We start from the raw sequence: 20,052 nt of genomic DNA on the forward strand, positions 1-20,052 counted from the left end.
TGTATTTGTGATGTTTAAATAATATAACAAATTAAATAAAATATGTGTATTTTGATGCCACCTCTGATCCAAAACAGAAATCGCTCGGTTGCTATGGTTACCGCGTCTGCAAACGCGGATTGATTTTGATATAATGTAACATTTTTGGTAATGTCGAAATTTTATTTCTAGAAGAATACACCTACATACTTTAAAAACAAGCTTATTGTTTTGAGTTACTTCAGGGGCGGAGGGTACAAGCCTTAATTTAACCGAGACTTAATTCGGTGGTTAATTCTTAAAAACTCACTAATCAACATTTCAGATTAAGATTCCACTTCTGGTTTGTTGCGCATGCGCAGAGAGAGGCGCGGAGCTGCCCAAGTGCTGAACCCGGCATCAGAAGAGCTTCTCCAGCGCTGACGGACGCGTCTCACTCTGAAAACACATCATTTAACGACACACAGGACTGCATCTGTCATCTCTAATCGCGCGTTCCGTTCCCGCTGCGTCTGATTCGAGCGCAGAATGGCTTTAGACGCTCTGGGGGCGCGCAACAGCGGTTCCGCGGCGTGTCGGTGTCGTTTCTTTCACACAGACGAACCATGAGATTCTGGGCTGAAGTGGCTTTACCTGCGGAATCCTTCAGCTGTGTTTTAGCTCGGAAGAAAACGCGACTGGAGCTCGTTCAGGACGCGTCTCTGAGCCCATGAGGGAGCGCGAGTGAAGCCAGAGGAATGACTCGCCCTTCTGTAAAACTCCTCACAACTTTACTCGCATTCTTGATAGAAATGCACAACTTCAGGTACGTGCTTCTCTTCTTCAGCTGTGAAAGCAACAACTGTTTAAGCTTCTAAACAGCTCACTATTAGGAATAAGGAGCGTCTCAGTACGCGGATCCTGTCGCGCGTTGCCATGACTATTAAAGAATGCTCGGATTAATATCAGAACGTCAATTCAAATTCGTGCAGATCAAAGCATTCTATTTTTGTGATTCTCTAGGTAGAGGAAACCGGGCTTCGTCGTCACAAGCTCAATATCTCAGTAACTGAGGGTTTTAGTCAGAAGTACACAAATAGCATTGCTCTGTTGATTTCAAATATCTACTTCAAAACACATTTGAATTATAATATTTGTGTGCATTCTGTATCATCCAGTGTCATATCTGTGTAACGTATGTTAGTTAATAAATAAAACCTCATTGACAGCCTACATGAAGACAAAATCACTACAACGTAGGTAATGAATTGAAACTGTCACATATTTCATTAATTATATGACATTTTTGCTGTTTCTTTTATTTGTGTCAATAGTGTGACAACATGCCCCGTAATGAGGGTCAGTTTGTGTTAAATGAACTGCATCTCATTTTCTGATCAACAAAGGTAGACATGTAAGAAAACTTGTTTATAGCTCATATATACAGAAATTCAAAAATAAAAACAACCTGCATGATATTCAGTGGAGTAAAAGTGTGACAACTAGCCCCGCTCAGCTGCTGCAGTTCATTCTGTACACAGAGCCTCAAGTGCCCTGATATAAAATTAAAAAAGAGAGATGAATAAATTTAATTCTACTTTATTCTATTCTAGTGATGTTATTTTTATAAGCAGCATTCTTATTTTATAACATTACCAAAAACAGTTGTGATAACATTCTGGGAACATTAGTTTATGGCTATAAAAATGATAACCATAAAAAACATTAATCCCTGGTTTCACAGACATGGTTTAAGGTTAGTCCCAGACTAAAATGCATGTTTGAGCTGTCTCAACTGAAAATATCTTGCTCAGACATATCTTAAAATACGTCAGTTCCATTGTTCTGTCTCGAGATGCACACATGTATCGTTTTCTTAAACTAAACCCTGTCTGTGAAACCGGGCCTAAGAGTAAGTTTCCAAAATAAGTGAATGGTTTGTGATGTTTATTGTGTCTCAGGATAACGGCAGGAACAGAGTACGAGAGAATATCGGGACGTGAATCTTCATCTCCCTCTGATTTCCTGGACAAACTGATGGGCAGAACTTCAGGTTACGACGCACGGATTAGACCCAACTTTAAAGGCATGCAACCGCTTCAGTTCTTATGCATGCAATTACAATCAGTCAAAACATTCTGATGCTGCTTTATCATAATGATAATGCTTTATCAATTTATTTTTACAAACAAGGCTGCCGAGCGATTAAAATTCTTAATTGAAATAATAACATGATGTACCTATTAATTAATTAATCAAATCAGTCACAAATTAATCACACATAAATTAGGGTTGAGAAATTACCCCTCAAAAGATTTAATGTCATTATTGTGTTAAATGAGAAAAGCATTGAATAGATTCTACAAAACATAGCTTCAAAAGAAATATTTCGATTCAACATAGAAGTTATTACATATAAACCTTTAAGGCTATAATGTAGCCATAACATTGCTTCATTTACAGCTACATTACAAATGTAAATATTGTTTTCAGAAGCTGTGGAATTTAGGTGCAATTACAGTGCAATTAGAACTGCATAAATAATGCTATGCGGTTAATGGGTTTTAAATGGACATTAATGGCTTTTTAAAAAATTGAATATTTAAATAGAGTGATTAAAAAAAAAAAAAAAAATTATAATCTAAATATGAAACTAAAACTGGCCAGTAGGTGGCCTTAATGAGCGAGTCATTCAATCATACATTTGACTGATTCGTTCAAACAAAGCAAGCAACTGTCTTTATGAACGAATCACTGAATCATTGGCTCACTTGATTCGTTCAGTGAGGGCCACATCTGATCAGGCAATGACTTGTAAGGCAGGATACGTCTATGCTGCCTTCAAAAATTGATCATATGAAGAAGTCTCAGATGTGAAGCTGACATTGGATTCGGATACACCTTCATGCCTTCCTACCTTGAAATGTGTTCTCTGAAGGCAGCATTTTACAGTTTTCGGACACAGCCGAGACAAGCGACTGGCCTTATGAAGGATTCACTCAATCATTGGCTCACTCGATTCGTTCAAATACGTGGATTCATTAGAGGAGCTCAACAGTTTGCTGTGACAAAAACCCATATAGTGTGATATTTTTGCACTCATATCTTGAATTTTAGGCTCACATAACTGTATTCTAATAGGCTTCATCACACAGTCGTCCTGCATCATGTTCATCAGCAACTGGGTCAATAGGATGAGGAAGACGTCTGGGCTGCGTTTCCAAAAGCATTGTAAGCTTAAGTACATCGTATACCCATTAAATCCAATGGAGCTATGATCAGCTTACGATTCTTTTGGGAAACGCAGCCCTGGACGGTGCATTGAATGCGTTTTAACATGCACATTTTTTCCATAATTAATTGGATCAAATGAACTCATTGAATCAACAGCATCATATAAGTTAACAACACTAAAAAGTTGCTTCCAGACCTGTTGTCCTGTAAGCGTTTGCCCTTGACCTGACTTTGCACAGAGAGCGTCTGTACGGCGGGTGCTGGCCGTTCCTCGGGACGAGCGTCTGATTAATGACCTGGAACACAAACATACTCAGTCAGTTATCTTCTAGTGCTTTGGGGAACACGGCTCATTGAAACATGTTCAGTCAACCTTCAGCTTCACACTTACATCTCACGCACACATCGCTCACATCTCACCCTAATATCAAAAGAAAAAAAAGAGAGAAGTTTCCTGGATCTCAAATAGTAGAGCATGGTGCTAGCAACGACAAGATCATGGGTTCGAGTCCCAGGGAAAGCAAGAGCTGATAAAATGTAAAAAAGTCGCTTTGGATAAAAGCGTCTGCTAAATGCGTAAATGTAAATTATTCATGTATAAATTATCTAAATACCTAAATTGTCTTAAGAATATAATTCAGTAACTAATTAGTTAATGCATAAGTTAACATTGAGCAAAATATTTGTGTAGCAGTTATTAATCTTTTTAGGAGTCAAATGCAATTCATTGTTCATGATAGTTCACAGTGAAATAACTCATGTTAGCAATGCAAATGATAAACTAAATGTCACAATGCAAATCTTAACATATGTAAAATTAAATTTTTGCACAATATTATTTATTATTTCTGTTGTTTTTTGTTCTCAATTACGGCAGTAAGAATTTAAGATGTAATGTGCATAATTGATGACATTAATTTCACATTGCAAAAATAGGGTTAATTTTCTTTATGCAAAATATAATTAATTATTTCTTTGTTGATTTTTAGGTGAAATATGCCAGAGACACGTAATTGAGAATGTAAAATTTCATCACCTGAAATAAAATAAATGTTAACTGAATGTAAAAACAAAACAAAAAAAAAACAATTCATTTTATTTTCAGCTGGCAACATTTTTTATTTCATTTATACACTGGTACATCTTCTCAATATATTCCTATATTCCAAATAAAGTCATCTGCTCATGCAATATTGAGAAGGTTTCTATAAGAGGAACTTTAGTGTATTTTGGAAGTGAATGTGTCTGTCAAAGCAAAGGACAGACTAATGAACACAGAGCAGAGAGATTCGTCTGCTTAACAGTCTCTTCCTTTATTTGTTTCTGAGCGGTATCTGAAGGACACTATTAACGCTGAAGCTGTCTGTTTCTCCTTCGCTCTACAGCAGACGAGCGCCAGCTTTGATTCAGCTCATCTCTTCAGCTCAGTTTGGCGTGGATGTGTGTTTGTGCCCAGGAGTGATTAAAACACAATCTTGTTAGAAAACATTCACGAGGTTCAAAATACCTCCGAGGCGCATCTAATGGATTATTTTTAGAAAGCTGCACCTAGAGAACCTTAATAAACTCCTTTCACGATTTTCAACATGCATGACAGGCTACAATCTGCTCAAAAAACCATGCTGCGTGGCGCTGAGCGATATATTCACAATATATTACTCTATGGTAGTATATAAATAATACTAAAATAACACTGCAGTGAAGACATTTATAATGTTACAAAATATTTCTATTTCAAATAAATGCTGTTCTTTTGAACTTTCTATTCATCTGTGAATCCTGAAAAATAAAATGTATCACAGTTTCGACAAAAATATTGTGCAGCACAACTGTGTTCAACATTGATAATAATCAGAAATGTTTGTTGAGCAGTAAATCAGTATATTATTATGATTTCTGAAGATCATGTGACACTGAAGACTGGAGTAATGATGCTGAAAATACAGCTGCAGATCACAGAAATAAATTACAGTTTAACACATATTCACACAGAAAACAGCTGTTTTAGATTATAATATTATTTACATTTGTTTACTATATTTTTAATCAAATAAATGCAGCTTTTCTGAGCAGAAGAGACTAAATCTTACCAACCCCAAAGCTTTGAATGATACTACATGTCATCTGAATGGTGAATGTTGGATTAACATGTTAAGTTACTGAATTCTTTGGTGTCTAACATCATGTTATTCTTATTTGTTGTCTGCAGGTCCTCCTGTGAACGTCACGTGCAATATATTCATCAACAGCTTCGGCTCCGTGACAGAAACCACTATGGTGAGAGTTTGCGGTTACGTCTTTACTTTGCTAAAAAGATGAACTGACAGGAATGTTATCCATTACTATTTGTTCCTGTTGCAAATCATCTCTAATCAACACTTTCCAATCAATCACATGAATAAAATCCCACCTATATTTGGAAATTAGTAAACGAGATTTCACGTTTCATTCCCTCAATGCTCCTCGCTCTACTCGCACTGGCATCAAACCGCTTTAGTTTTAATAATTCAGAAGGAGAATGAAGCTCTGGATCGGCCAGCGGGCCTGAATTCAGATTGATTCGAGTCATGTTTGGAGATTTCCAGACGCTTCAGGCGTAAACAAGTCCCAGATCTGGAGTCAGCTCTCATTCTTCTTTCCCAAGGAATATTACTGAAATCCCAACGCATCTCCAGTGGATATTAAACACGAACACCAGAGACGCTGCTTTGATCAAATGCTAATTTTGTTTACATGTTTTTGATGATCATTTTTAAGCAGCCAGTCATACAAGGCCACTAATGAACTGTACAGAGAATACAAACTATGACAAGAGCTTAATAATTTCGGACAAAACGACATTAAAATGAAGTTAAATCATATGCAAAAATCACTAATGTAAACCACGGTAGAGTCGGACTTGTAACCGGGGTATCGTGGGTTTGAGTCTCGGGCCGGCAGGGATTGTAGGTGGGGGGAGTGAATGTTCAGCGCTCTCTCCACCCTCAATACCACGACTGAGGTGCCCTTGAGCAAGACACCGAACCCCCAACTGCTCCCCGGGCGCCACAGCATAAATGCCCACTGCTCCGGGTGTGTGTTCACGGTGTGTGTGTGTTCACTGCTCCGGGTGTGTGTTCACGGTGTGTGTGTGTTCACTGCTCCGGGTGTATGTTCACTACTGAGTGCACACTTGAATGGGTTAAATGCAGAGCACAAATTCCGAGTATGGGTCACACACCACTTCCCGTTCCTAATTTCTGATTTTATATATTTTATTACTTTTTAAAATAATGATTTCTTCAATACAAAAATAATATAATGCATCTGGATAATTTACTTTTGTGTCATAATTCTAATAACTAGAATATATAGATTTATATAGACATGTATAAAATATATTTAAAATAGAAAAAACATGTTTTTATTTTTCATGTATAAAATATGAATTGTATAAATGTATTTTATTTATTTTTATATCTATGTATGTATGTGTATATACAGTGCCCTCCATAAGTATTGGAACAGTAAAGACAAAATTGCTCTGTTGGCTGTGGAGTCAAGACATTTGCAAATATGATTAAAAATTAATATCAGACAAAACTACAGAATGTCACATTTTATTATTAGCCGTTTCAACTCATACATGTTTTACCAAATAAAAAGAACAGTACTTTTAGAGTTCATCCCACTCATTGATGTGAGCATAAGTATTGGGACAGTTGAACATAAGGCAGATATAAAAGATTAAAAGCTATTATTTAGTTGCAGATCCCTTGCACACAATCACAGCAGTGAGTCTGTGACCCATAGACATCACCAGACTCTTGCTCTCATCCTTTGAAATACTTTTCCCAGCCTTTAATGCAGCCGATTCCAATTGTTGCTTGTTTTGGGGAGTTTCTGCCTTTACTCTCCTCTCCAGCTGGAGAAATTCATCTTCAATCAGATTTAAATCTGGAGATTGACTTGGGCAATCTAAGACTTTCCATTTCTTTGCTCTTATAAACTCCTTGACTGAACTGGCAGGGTGTTTTGGGTCATTGTCCTGATGCAATCTAAGACACTTCCCAATGAATCTGGTGGCATTTTCTTGAATATTGGTAGGCAAGATGGTTTTGTTCCCTTCCAAATTCATTCTGCTGCTGTCATCATACATTAAGTCATCAGTAAAGTTGAGAGGTCCTGTTCCAGAGACAGCTTTCTGGAAGTTGTTGCTGATTTTACAGACACGTCTTTTAGGATTCATTTTCACAGCTTTTATGATTTGTCTGTCATCAGCTACTGTTGTTTTCTCAGCCGATCAGGTCGTTGTTGGTTGCTGGTGGTTTCCAAACTCTTGATTTCTCCATGCCCTTTGTTTTTGCTAGAGCTCTAACTGACTTCCTCTTTTCTTTTAGCATCCAAATTGCTTGCTTTTCTCTTAAAGTCAGCTCCCTCATCTTCATCCTGGTTTGTGTGTCATCATCGAATGCAAGATTCAGAATACAGAAGTAATGGATATAACTGATACGACACATTCCCTGCTTTTAATATCTGAAGAATTAATGCAACAGGACACAGCTGATCACTTAGAAAGACCTGTGAGGCAACTGCTCCAATACTTCTGCTCACATCAGATAGAGGGATGAATCTCTAAAAGTGCTGAACTTCTTAGCTGGTAAAACATCTATGTGTTGAAACGGCTAATAATAAAATGTAACATTCTGTAGTTTTGTCTCATATTCATCTTTTAATAAGCCCTCATCTAGCGATCCCAATGCTCCAAATAGTAATTAAACATATAAAATTATCTTTAATGTATGTTTTCTGAGAAGCACCTTTTTCTAAAAGTACTGCCACCATAAAAGAAAAATATACAAATAGGCAATGTACAAAACATATACAATTATGTATGTACAGGTATGATATGTGCAAATTTGAAATGAAAAAATAAGTATGTGTGGTGAATAAATAACGCATAATAGAGTTGTGTGTTCCACGGTTAGTGTCAAGTGTTCATGAGATGGATTGCCTGAGGGAAGAAACTGTTCCTGTGTCTGGTCGTTCTGGTGCTCAGAGCTCTGTAGCGTCGACCAGACGGTAACAGTTCAAAGAGGGAGTGTGCTGGATGTGAGGGGTCCAGAGTGATTTTACCAGCCCTTTTGCTCACTCTGGATAAGTACAGTTCTTGGAGAGTGGGGAGGGTTGTACCATTGATTCGCTCAGCAGTCCGGACTACCCTCCGTAGTCTTCTGAGTTCAGATTTGGTAGCTGAGCTGAACCAGACAGTTATTGAGGTGCAGAGGATGGATTCAATGATGGCAGAGTAGAACTGTTTCAGTAAGTCCTGTGGCAGGCTGAACTTCCTAATAACAAAGATAAAATAAAAAATGGCTATACTGATTATTAATACAGTAATTAATATTAAGAAAGGAAGTGGAGGAAACAATGCTATTTTGCTTTGGAACCTTTAGAAAACTTCAACTTGATTTTTCTCAGAGGTGACTTTGCTGACTTCGTCGACTTCAAACAGGTGTAGCGCAGTCATTTCTCATCCGATTCCATCAAATCAGATGTGACCCTGCAGCACAAAAGCAGTCATAAGCAGCACAGGTATATTTGTAGCAATAGCCAACAATATGGGCCAAAATTATCCATTTTTCTTTTATGCCAAAAATCATTAGGATATTAAGTAAAGATCATGTTCCATGAAGATATTTAGGTAATTTCCTATCGTAAATATATCAAAACTTCATTTTTGATTAGTAATATGCATTGCTAAGAACTTCATTTGAACAACTTTAAAGGAGATTTTCTCAATATTTCGATTTTTTTACACCCTCGGATTCCAGATTGTCCTATCCTAACAAACCATACATCAATGGAAAGATTATTTATTCAGCTTTCAGATGATGGATACACCTCAATTTCGAAAAATTGATCCTTATGACTGGTTTTGTGCTCCAGGGTCACGTATATCATTTTGAAGGTCTTTTAATGGAGAATGTAAAAAATAAAAAATAACTCATTTTTGAAAATGTGCTGATTGTGACTCATTTTGCCAGAACGGGTCACAAATGATCATTCAAACGTCCGTGGCTGTATTTGTGTCTCAGGACTACAGAGTGAACATCTTCCTCCGGCAGAAGTGGAACGACCCTCGGCTGGCCTACAGCGAGTATCCCGACTCCTCTCTGGATCTGGACCCATCCATGCTGGACTCCATCTGGAAACCTGACCTGTTCTTCGCCAACGAGAAAGGAGCAAACTTCCACGACGTCACGACGGAGAACAAGCTCCTGAGGATCTTCAAGGACGGAACCGTTCTGTACAGCATCAGGTAAGAATATGATGATTAACACACTCCTTCTGTCTCCGATTGATCATTTAGAGTGTTTTAGCCAGTAAAAGCTCTTTTAGTGTAATTATAGAAATGCTTCATGTGTCTTTCTGCTGTCAAATCTTTGCTGATTTTGATCAAGTAAAGGTCAGAATAACTGCAGTCATATCTCCAGATGAACTCTTACTGGACTGAAGCAGCTCAGCTTTACTTGATTCTCCATCAATCATCTTTTAGTCTCAAATCTGATCATCAGGATCTTTTGAGGAGCGTTTGTTTCCAGAAGCTTTACTTTCTCTGTTCCTCAGCGGAGGAATGATCTTCATCTCACATCTTCTGAGGAGCGCTTATTTCTTCATCTCTCGATCAGCATTGCATTATATGTTTGGATCATTTCACTCTCATCTTACTGAGACATAATGCATTATTGGAGATATAGAGCGACCACTGATATTTAGATCATGTTATGTCAGTATCTGTATCTAAATCAGTATCTAAACTGTTGAATTTCAGAATAGAAATATCAGCATCTGCAGCAAATTCATATTTTTGTTCAGACTGAGTCTCTGAATAAAAACTGAGCTGTTTTTTCCTCCATATTCTCACTATATCAGACTATATGAGCCATAAAGACCTGATGGATATATCTATATCTATATATACACTAGTCAACTTTTGAAGTGGATCAAAACCTTTCATCAAAGTTGTCCTAAGACAAGAACACATTTTGGTTTTATGTTTTAGGAAAACTTTGATGAAAGGTTTTGATCCACTTCAAAAGTTGACTACTGTATATTTCTGACTTTCATATCTCAGGTATTCTTCATTACTTCAAGGTTAATCTGGAGCAGATTTTCATATTTTGAACATTATTAATTATTATTCATTAAAATATAACATTTTAAGTTGAAGTACGAAAATTACTGAAACTGAAATAAAAAATTTATAAAATGATAAAAGCGCAAAATTAAAATGAAAGCTGAAATAAAAAAATTAAAATTAAAAACTTAAAATAAGAAATGTTGCTTTAGCAACTAACTGAAACAAAATAAGTTTAAGTACTAAAATAAAAATAAAAGCTAAATAGGTTTTAAAAGCATACAACAAAATGACTAAATTAAAATTTAAACTGAAATAAAAATATAAGATTAAAAACCTAGACAAAAATAGAAATGTTGCCTTGACAACTGACTGAAATAAAACAAGTGTAAAAATACTAAAACAAACCAATTAAGAGCGGAAAACATCACAGAATTAATCTGATAATAAAGCTGTTCACTCTTCTGTGCTGATCGGATATGAAGATATTATTCATGAATTACAGGTTTTTCCTTCTTCGTCTCTGTTGTGTTTTTCTCCGGTGGATTTTGTCAGATTTTAAGAGGCGTTCAGTGATTCACTCGTTCTGCCAGCAGCAAAAACACTCGAGAACGACTGAAGTTATGATCAATTAAAGCTCTGGCCTCCCTGAAGCTCAAGAGCCTGATGATCGGCGCTCGTTTACAGTCATCTCCAGCCTTCAAAGAGCCAAACGCTCAACATACAGGCCCGTGTGACAAGAGTCTGAGTCGGAAACTATCCAAATAAAGCTGAAATAAAAGAAAATATTAATATTACATGAAAAAATTAGAACTGTTGCCATCGCAAGTAACATAAAATTGAAGTATAATCAAATAAAACATTTTAAATTGAAATGTAAGTAATAAAATGACTAAAATAAAAATAAATTAAGAACATATAAAAAAACTAATAAAAATGACAAAAGCACTGAAAGTAAAATATAAAAAATAAATGAAAACAAATAAAAGATGAAGTTGAGGTAATAACATTATTACAACTAGAAATAAAACAAATGAAAGCTAAATAAAAAATATAAGAAAAAACTAACAATTTAAATTTAAAACCAAACATATAAAAAACAAAAGGTAAATAAAAATATTAATAATTATAAATAATACAAAAATAACACTGACATGTTAAAAAATGGCATTGTTTCATTTATAATCTAACTTGAGTGTTATGAAAAGTTATAGCATAAAATGAATCATAAATTATAAGGCGCTTTATTTATAGATGCTCTGAGCATCTGAAGTCATGCTGAAGAACATGATCACCAGGTGTAGTTCTCAAATGGCATTGAATTAGAACAGAATGCAAAACAGAAATATTTGACTAGTGCTCACATTGTGTGTAAATCTAAGCTTTTCTATTCACTAGTGACTTTTGATTCGAGTGAAGACGAGCCCTGAACAGCTCTTACTGTAAATCCACGTTTATTTTGAAAATGAGCTGATATGACAATGTCCTAGTTTTCATAAATGCTGTTTCTATAAACCACGAGCCATCAGCTCTGACTTCATGCATAAGTGAAGCCCTCATGGCTTCAGATCCGCTCGAGGACTGAGTTTGCAGGTGTTTCTCAGACAAACTCATCTAACATTAAACCCTGCAGCCGCATGAATCAGGTCTGATATTATAGTGTCAGATAACTATTACCTGTGTGTTTGTCACGTGTCTGTAGGTTGACGTTAATATTGTCCTGTCCGATGGATCTGAAGAACTTCCCGATGGATGTACAGACCTGCACCATGCAGCTGGAGAGCTGTGTGTACTTCATGCATCAGCTTCTCTTTTTACTTCACTTCTCTTTAGAATTTGACTTAATGTTTCAGACATTTTGTTGTGTTTTTGTCCGTTTTATCAATGGTTATATTGTTTATATTAATTCTTGTTTCAATTTTTGTTTCATTATTTTTAGTTTTACCATATTTGTTCATATTTTTAAGAAGTTTTATTTTTATATTTTTAGGGCTAGTTTTATTAATGCCTATATTGTTTTAGAATTTTTTACTTCAGTTTAATTATTTTTAGTTTTACGATATTTGTTCATATTTCTGATTAGTTTTACTTTTATTTTTTCAGTTTTCATTATAATTTCAGATAGTTTTAGACTTTTTTTGTGCTTTTTCGTCGGTTTTATTAATGTCTGTATTGTTTATATTACTCATTTAATTTTTAATTTTTAGTTTTACCATATTTGTTACTATTTTTATTTTTGTTTTAACTTTAATTTTAGATAACGTTTCAGTAATTTTTTGTGTTTTTGTCAGTTTATATTAGTTTTATTCAGTTTTTTGTTATTTTTAGTTTAACAAGATTTGTTCATATTTTTGACCAGTTTTACTTTTATTTTGTTTTCATTATAATTTTAGTTAGTTTTAAACATTTTGTTGTGCTTGTTGTTTTTTTAAACATGTCTATATCGTTTTTTAGTTTAGTTATTTTTTGTTTTATTACTATTTTGAATTGGTTTCTTATATTTGCCATTTTTATTTTTATTTTAGTTAAAATTGTAGTCATTTTATTGTGCATTTTTGTCAGTTTTATTAGTGTGTTTTTTATCATGTCTACATAGTTGTTTTTTTCTATTTCAGTTTTTTATTTTCAGTAGTTTAGTTAGTTTTAATTTATTATATTTATTAATGTTTTGAATTAATTTTTTTATGATATTTATAGATTTTATACTTTTATGATATTTGGTAATATTTAGATTTTTTTCATTTATTTTTTTTATTCTAGTTGAAGTTTCTCAGTAGTTTATTTAATTCTAGTTTTATTATATTTATTAATACAATTTTATTAATAAGATTTTTTTTATTCCCACTTTCATTTTAATTTGAAAGTTTTAGTCACTTTCGTCGATTGTATTTATGTATTAATTTTTTTTACGTCTGAATAGTTTTTTTTATTTCAGATTTAGTTTTGCTATTTTCAGTTCTTTAGTTATTTTTAGTTTTATAAAATGTATTAATATTTTGAATTAGCTTTTATTTTTATATTTGTTGTTTTCATTTTAATTTTAGTTTTAGTCATTTTGTTGTGTATTTTTGTCAGTTTGTTTAGTTTTATTTTTTCAGTTTTTCTTTAGTTATTTTCAGTTTTATTAATCTTACTTCTTCACCTTAAACTAAATGACTATTTGATTAAGGTATAACTGAAAGTGTTTTTTTATTTCTTATTTTAAATGTTTATAAAAGCAGTTTCCGCTCATGTTTTCTGCAGTCGGCTACACGATGAACGACCTGATCTTCGAGTGGCTTGATAAAGGTCCGGTTCAGGTCGCCGATGGTCTGACGTTACCACAGTTTATCATCAGAGACGAGAAGGAGCTGGGCTACTGCACCAAACACTATAACACAGGTCAGAGCATCACACACACTCATAACCCATCAACAATCATCATAACAACCCCATCATTCAATCATACCGTCCTGCATCATATCTGCTCAATCCATCAGGACTCGTTTCTTACTCATTTTACTGATTGCAGATATAGTGTCTGTTGTGCTCTTTCACATCACACTCTGTGAAGCTGTAGAGGTGGATGTGTGTGTGTGTGTGTGTGTTCAGGGAAGTTCACGTGCATCGAGGTGAAGTTCCTGCTGGAGAGGCAGATGGGATATTACCTGATCCAGATGTACATCCCCAGCCTCCTCATCGTCATCCTCTCCTGGGTGTCCTTCTGGATCCACATGGACGCGGCTCCGGCGCGGGTCGCGCTCGGCATCACCACCGTCCTCACCATGACCACACAGAGCTCCGGCTCACGAGCCTCGCTGCCCAAGGTCAGAGGTCAAAGGTCACAGAACGGCAGAACTGATTTACTTATTTTAATATCATTGATATATTATTATAGTTTTGTAAATGTTTTTATTTATTTTTTTCACTTTAAATTGAGTAATTTTGGTTTTACCATTTTTATTAGTTTTTAAAGAGTTTCTTTAAATATCTATTTATTTATTTTTATTTTAGTACTTCAATAAACTTATTTCAGTTCTTGCCAAGGTGAAATTTTTAAATTTTAGATTTTTAAGTTTTTCATTTATTATTTAATATTTTTAAGCTTTATTTCAATTCATGACATACAAGAATGTGTTTATTTTTATTAGGTTTAAAGAAATGTCTACATAGTTTCTATTAAGTTTCATTTAATATTTTTTGAACTAAACAAAAATTAAATATTTTAAATTTCTCTGCAAAGAGAAATATATATTTTGATGTTAATTATGTTAATTTAATTAATTTTAAGTATTTATTTAATTGTGAAAACTATTATATTATGACAGAATCAATAAGTTAGAGAACCATAAATCTCTTTATTTTGCTGATTTATTTTTTAATCTAGTTCATTTTTTTATTATTTCTAATTTAGTAAACGTAAAATAATTCAAAATGTCATTGCAGTTTATGTCGTTTGTATTCATATTTTAACTATTATAAATCTGTTTAGATTTATTTTTAATCAAGTACATAGTTTTTTTATTTTGCAATTATTTATAATTGAGTAAATATATTTTAAAAAATCGAAATTTAATTGCAGTTTGTCCTTTTTATTCATGTTTTAACTTTTTTTATTTGTGAGAACCAGTTACTAAAGCACAAATCTGTTTATTTTACAGATTATTAATTTATCAAATTCAAATTATTTTTCAAAAATATTTATTCATTTTCCAATGAATTATTTCTAATTATTTTAGCAATGAAATTTATTTATTTTACATATTTGCTAAATTAAAGAAAGAAAAAAATTAATTTGATAAAAATAAACTATAAATGAAAAAACAGATTCATGCTTCAGTGATTTCTTGATTCTGTTCCCTTATAATAGGACTACAGTATCAAGAAGTTACTAAAGTATAAATCATCTTATTTTTAGAGATTTTATTTTGTAATCTAATATAATGAGTTTCAGACTGATAATTAGTGCATTGTTGTAAATGAGAGACGCAGAGGAAGCGTTACGCATGAAAGGGAACATGAATATGAAATGGAAAGAGTCCCGACTGAAAACAGCAGAAGCTGAGAACACAATTATCAGGGCGATTCGCTTTTTTGTTTCATAACCCATAATGCAAATTACCTTCGGCTCTAATCGCTGATTTTCTGACTGAACAGGGTTTCAGTACCTTATAACAGTCACAAAAATATGACTTTAAACTGGATGTTATATAGCTTTAACTGGTTTCACCCTCAAACCACGCATGTGTCATTATGTTAATCTGATAATCAGCATTATTTGGAAATCAAAGCGCTCATTACTAGACGGAGAATAATCCCATAATCCTGCAGGAGCTTCTAATGAAGGCTTTCTCTCTCACATCGGACTCATTCTGTCTGCTACAATCACAGCAGAAACACAGAAATGATCATCAGCAGTTAATATATAAACTCTTAAATACATTAAAACTCTTTATACATAAACGTTTTAGTACCTTTAGTAAATTAAACAATATATACAGAGAGAGTTAAAAAAGATGATTTATAAAGTGCATTCATATTTTATAGGAAGTAAACAAGTATATACTGTGTTCCTCGTCTGCTTCGGTGTCGTGTGTGCTGCAGGTTTCTTATGTGAAGGCTATAGACGTCTGGATGGCGGTGTGTTTGCTGTTCGTCTTCGCCGCTCTGCTGGAATACGCCGGAGTCAACTTCGTCTCCAGACAGCAGAAGGAGTTTCTGCGGCTCAAACGAAGACAAAGACGAAATCAAAAGGTGCTTAAACACTGACAGACGCATGTATGATCGGGGCTTCACATCTTTAGTTTGAAGGCCGGAGAATGAATCCCACAAAAACAGCATTAGCCTCGCTTTATCATCCCCACCAGCAGAAATTAACACCAGAGTCAATTATAAATCACTCAATCAACAGCTTAATAACCCTCTCTGTTTACTGCAACATCTCAAACGCTCATCTTCAGTCTGTTTACTCCGCAGTTATTCACTAACTTCTGAAAGAACTGATCATATTTTAGGCTGAAATTAATCTCCAAATGAGACAAAATAACATTAAAGGAATATATCATGCAATAATTAAAAATCTGTCATCAATACTATTATACTACTATTTTTTACATTTTATAAATATATTTAGAAATCACATTTAAAAATTAAAATATTTTAAAATAAATAAATTTAAATAACATAACATTTTGATGTAATAAATGTATTTATAAAATAAAAAATATCCACATTCATGTTATTTAAATTTGTTTATTTTTAAATATATTTATATATACAAATACATTTATAAAATAAAAAGTTAATTATAATAAAAAAGATTTATTGTGACATTTTGATTAACATCTTTGTGTTCCAGAGAAGAAATAAAGTTTGGAGTAAACGATGACAGATTTTTAATTATTAGATACATTTTTTCCCCAATAATTAGGTTTAAGTTTTGATTTTGTCAATATAGTATAAAAATCACCATCCACTTTCATTGTTATTTAAATGCATTTATTTTAAAATACATTTTGGTTTTATTTCTGTGTGTGTGTGTGTGTGTATATATATATACAAATTTCAAATGAAAGTGGATAATCTTTCATTTGATAAATATATTGCATTTAGAAATAAAAATATATAAATATACTTAATAATAATATCTAAAATTACAAAACAAAACACCAAAACATTACAATTAAAAAAATTAAATGAGTGAATATGATCATTTTTATCAAAATCAGTTTTGCAGTGTAGTTAGTACATGCTTGCAAATGCAAACCGTATTGTAAAGCGTCCGCATCAAATCAAACTCAAATATGAAACACAGAAAAGTCTGTAGGATTATCGCTCCATTAATTTTAGACTAAAACCTTTGCACCTGAAGCTTCAAAAGCCTCGACACCTGAGACGAAGATGAAGACGAGCTGCAGGCTGATGAAACGCAGCGCTAATGGAATGAAAATCATCTGCCCTGCGGAGAAAGAGTGTGATGATGGAGCACAGAGTAAACATGCGTCCCATTCACGTATTTATCAGAGCATAAACAAACCTGCCTGCTATACTAACATAACTATGGGTTCACACTGATAGTGCTCTGACTGTTAGAAACACAAGACACTGAACTTCTTGAACTTGAGCGCTGTGTTTCAGAATAATGTATTATTATTAGGAGAAGCTGCTATAAAGACCTGAGACCAGAGCGTAGATTCACAGACCTCAACACAGATGCAACGGACAAGCATGGTGTTCTGAGTGAATGAACCGACTAAAACCTACTTAGCAAATACAGATAGCAGAGTATTGAATAATGTTACATAAAACAAAATCACACAGATATTCACAAATCTGACGTACAGGGTATAAACACATTTTAAATCACCAGATATAATTATGTCTGAGGCAGCAGTTACACCACAAATACTGACAAAAACACCACAAATACAGACAAAAACACCACAAATACTGACAAAAACACCACAAATACTGACAAAAACACCACAAATACAGACAAAAACACCACAAATACTGACAAAAACACCACAAATACTGACAAAAACACCACAAATACTGACAAAAACACCACAAATACAGACAAAAACACCACAAATACTGACACAAATACTGACAAAAACACCACAAATACAGACAAAAACACCACAAATACTGACAAAACACCACAAATACTGACAAAAACACCACAAATACTGACAAAAACACCACAAATACAGACAAAAACACCACAAATACTGACACAAATACTGACAAAAACACCACAAATACAGACAAAAACACCACAAATACTGACAAAAACACCACAAATACTGACAAAAACACCACAAATACAGACAAAAACACCACAAATACTGACAAAAACACCACAAATACTGACAAAAACACCACAAATACTGACAAAAACACCACAAATACTGACAAAAACACCACAAATACTGACAAAAACACCACAAATACAGACAAAAACACCACAAATACTGACAAAAACACCACAAATACTGACAAAAACACCACAAATACAGACAAAAACACCACAAATACTGACAAAAACACCACAAATACTGACAAGTGATTCCACACTGCAAACATAGGAACTTCTTAGTATTTTTGTCTTGTTTTCTAGCACAAATATCTAAACGTAATGCATTTACTTGACAGGAAAAATGACTGAAGATTTTAAGAGATTTTAAAAGATTAAAGTTTTGTTAGTTTTTGCTTAAAATGAGCAAAACTTTCTGCCAATGGGGTAAGAAAAGTCATTTTAATTCAAAGGCTAAACAAGAATATTTGTGACCATGGGCCACAAAACCAATCATAAGGGGCAATTTTTCATCATCTGAAGCTGAATAAATAATCTTCCCATTGATGTATGGTTTGTTAGGATAGGACAATATTTGTCTGAGATACAACTATTAGAAAATCTGGAATCTGAGGGAGCAAAAAAATCTAAATATTGAGAAAATCTCCTTTAAAGTTGTTCAAATGAAGTTCTTAGCAATGCATATTACTAATCAAAAATGAAGTTTTGATATATTTACGGTAGGAAATGTACTAAATATCTTCATGGAACATGATCTTAATATCCTAATGATTTTTGGCATAAAAGAGAAATGTATAATTGTGACCCAAACAATGTATTGTTGGCTATTGCTATAAATATTCCTGTGTTACTGATGACTGCTTTTGTGCTGCGGGACACATTTTTCTCACCCCATTGGCAGATATTTTTGCTCGTTTTAAGCAAAAAGTGACACAATTTAGATTTTTTTTTTTTTTATAAAACAAGACTTAAAATCTTACCTGTGAAGTAAATGCATCCTGATTCAAGAACGTTTAGATATTTGTGCTAGAAAACAAGAAAAAATACTTAGTAAGAGATAATTTTAGAAATACACGTCCAGACCTGGAATTAACTTAAATTCCATACTTTTCCAAACCGAGTAGGAACCTGTTTCTCTGTGTTTGTGAACACACAGGAGGAGGAATTACAGGACGGCCGTCTGCATTTCTCCGGATATAACACCACGTCCTGCGGGAAGGACGGGACGACGGTCAAAAACACGCAGACGAACGCCAATCCTGCACCACCGGCCGTCCTGAAGGACACAGACGTGAACCGTAAGAAGTTTGTGGACCGAGCGAAGAGGATCGACACCGTCTCACGCGCCGCCTTCCCTCTGGCCTTCCTCATCTTCAACGTCTTCTACTGGATCACCTACAAGATCATCCGGCACGAGAGCACCACCAAAGCCTGACGCACACGGAAACAACCGCATCCACAGCATTTGAACATCTGACCAGCTTTTTACGGACGGTTTCGTACGAAAGACACGGTTTTATACGATTGTCTTTTGGATCGTTTTTATGAACTCAGTCACTCTTCTCCTCTTTCTATAATCACAGCAGCACATGTTTTCTGCACAAACACAATATTGTGGATTTATGAGGATGAATCTCACTGAACACATTGATGTCCAGGTTATATTTCACCCACAAATCAATGGAACTATTGCATATTATTAAAATGCTATATTAAAAGTCAGTAAATATAATGTAATAAAATGTTCTATAATTAAATAAAAATGTATATTTGAAGCATTACAATTAAATTTTAACAATACTTTCAAAATACCATATTCATTTGTTTTTTCAAATATACATTTTAATGTAATATATTAAAAATATATTTATTTTTAATTTACATACCCACACTTATATATATACACACACACACACAAATTTAAAATATAAAAAAAATATCT

At 33.9% G+C, this 20,052-nt stretch overlaps 1 protein-coding gene across 1 annotated transcript; it reads left to right on the forward strand.

Annotated features, from left to right (window-relative positions):
- Positions 1 to 716: 716 nt before the first annotated feature.
- Positions 717 to 19,545, forward strand: glra2 (glycine receptor, alpha 2; the record flags this gene model as incomplete). Its single annotated transcript, XM_079429231.1, has 9 exons — positions 717 to 784; positions 1,920 to 2,044; positions 5,402 to 5,469; positions 9,270 to 9,493; positions 12,015 to 12,097; positions 13,556 to 13,693; positions 13,904 to 14,118; positions 15,896 to 16,045; positions 19,267 to 19,545. The coding sequence occupies 9 exons, from the start codon at positions 717 to 719 to the stop codon at positions 19,543 to 19,545; spliced, it is 1,350 nt and encodes a 449-aa protein (XP_079285357.1).
- Between the last annotated feature and the right edge of the window lie 507 nt (positions 19,546 to 20,052).

Source organism: Barbus barbus (genome assembly GCF_936440315.1).
Source record: "Barbus barbus genome assembly, chromosome: 11".
NCBI lineage: Eukaryota > Metazoa > Chordata > Actinopteri > Cypriniformes > Cyprinidae > Barbus > Barbus barbus.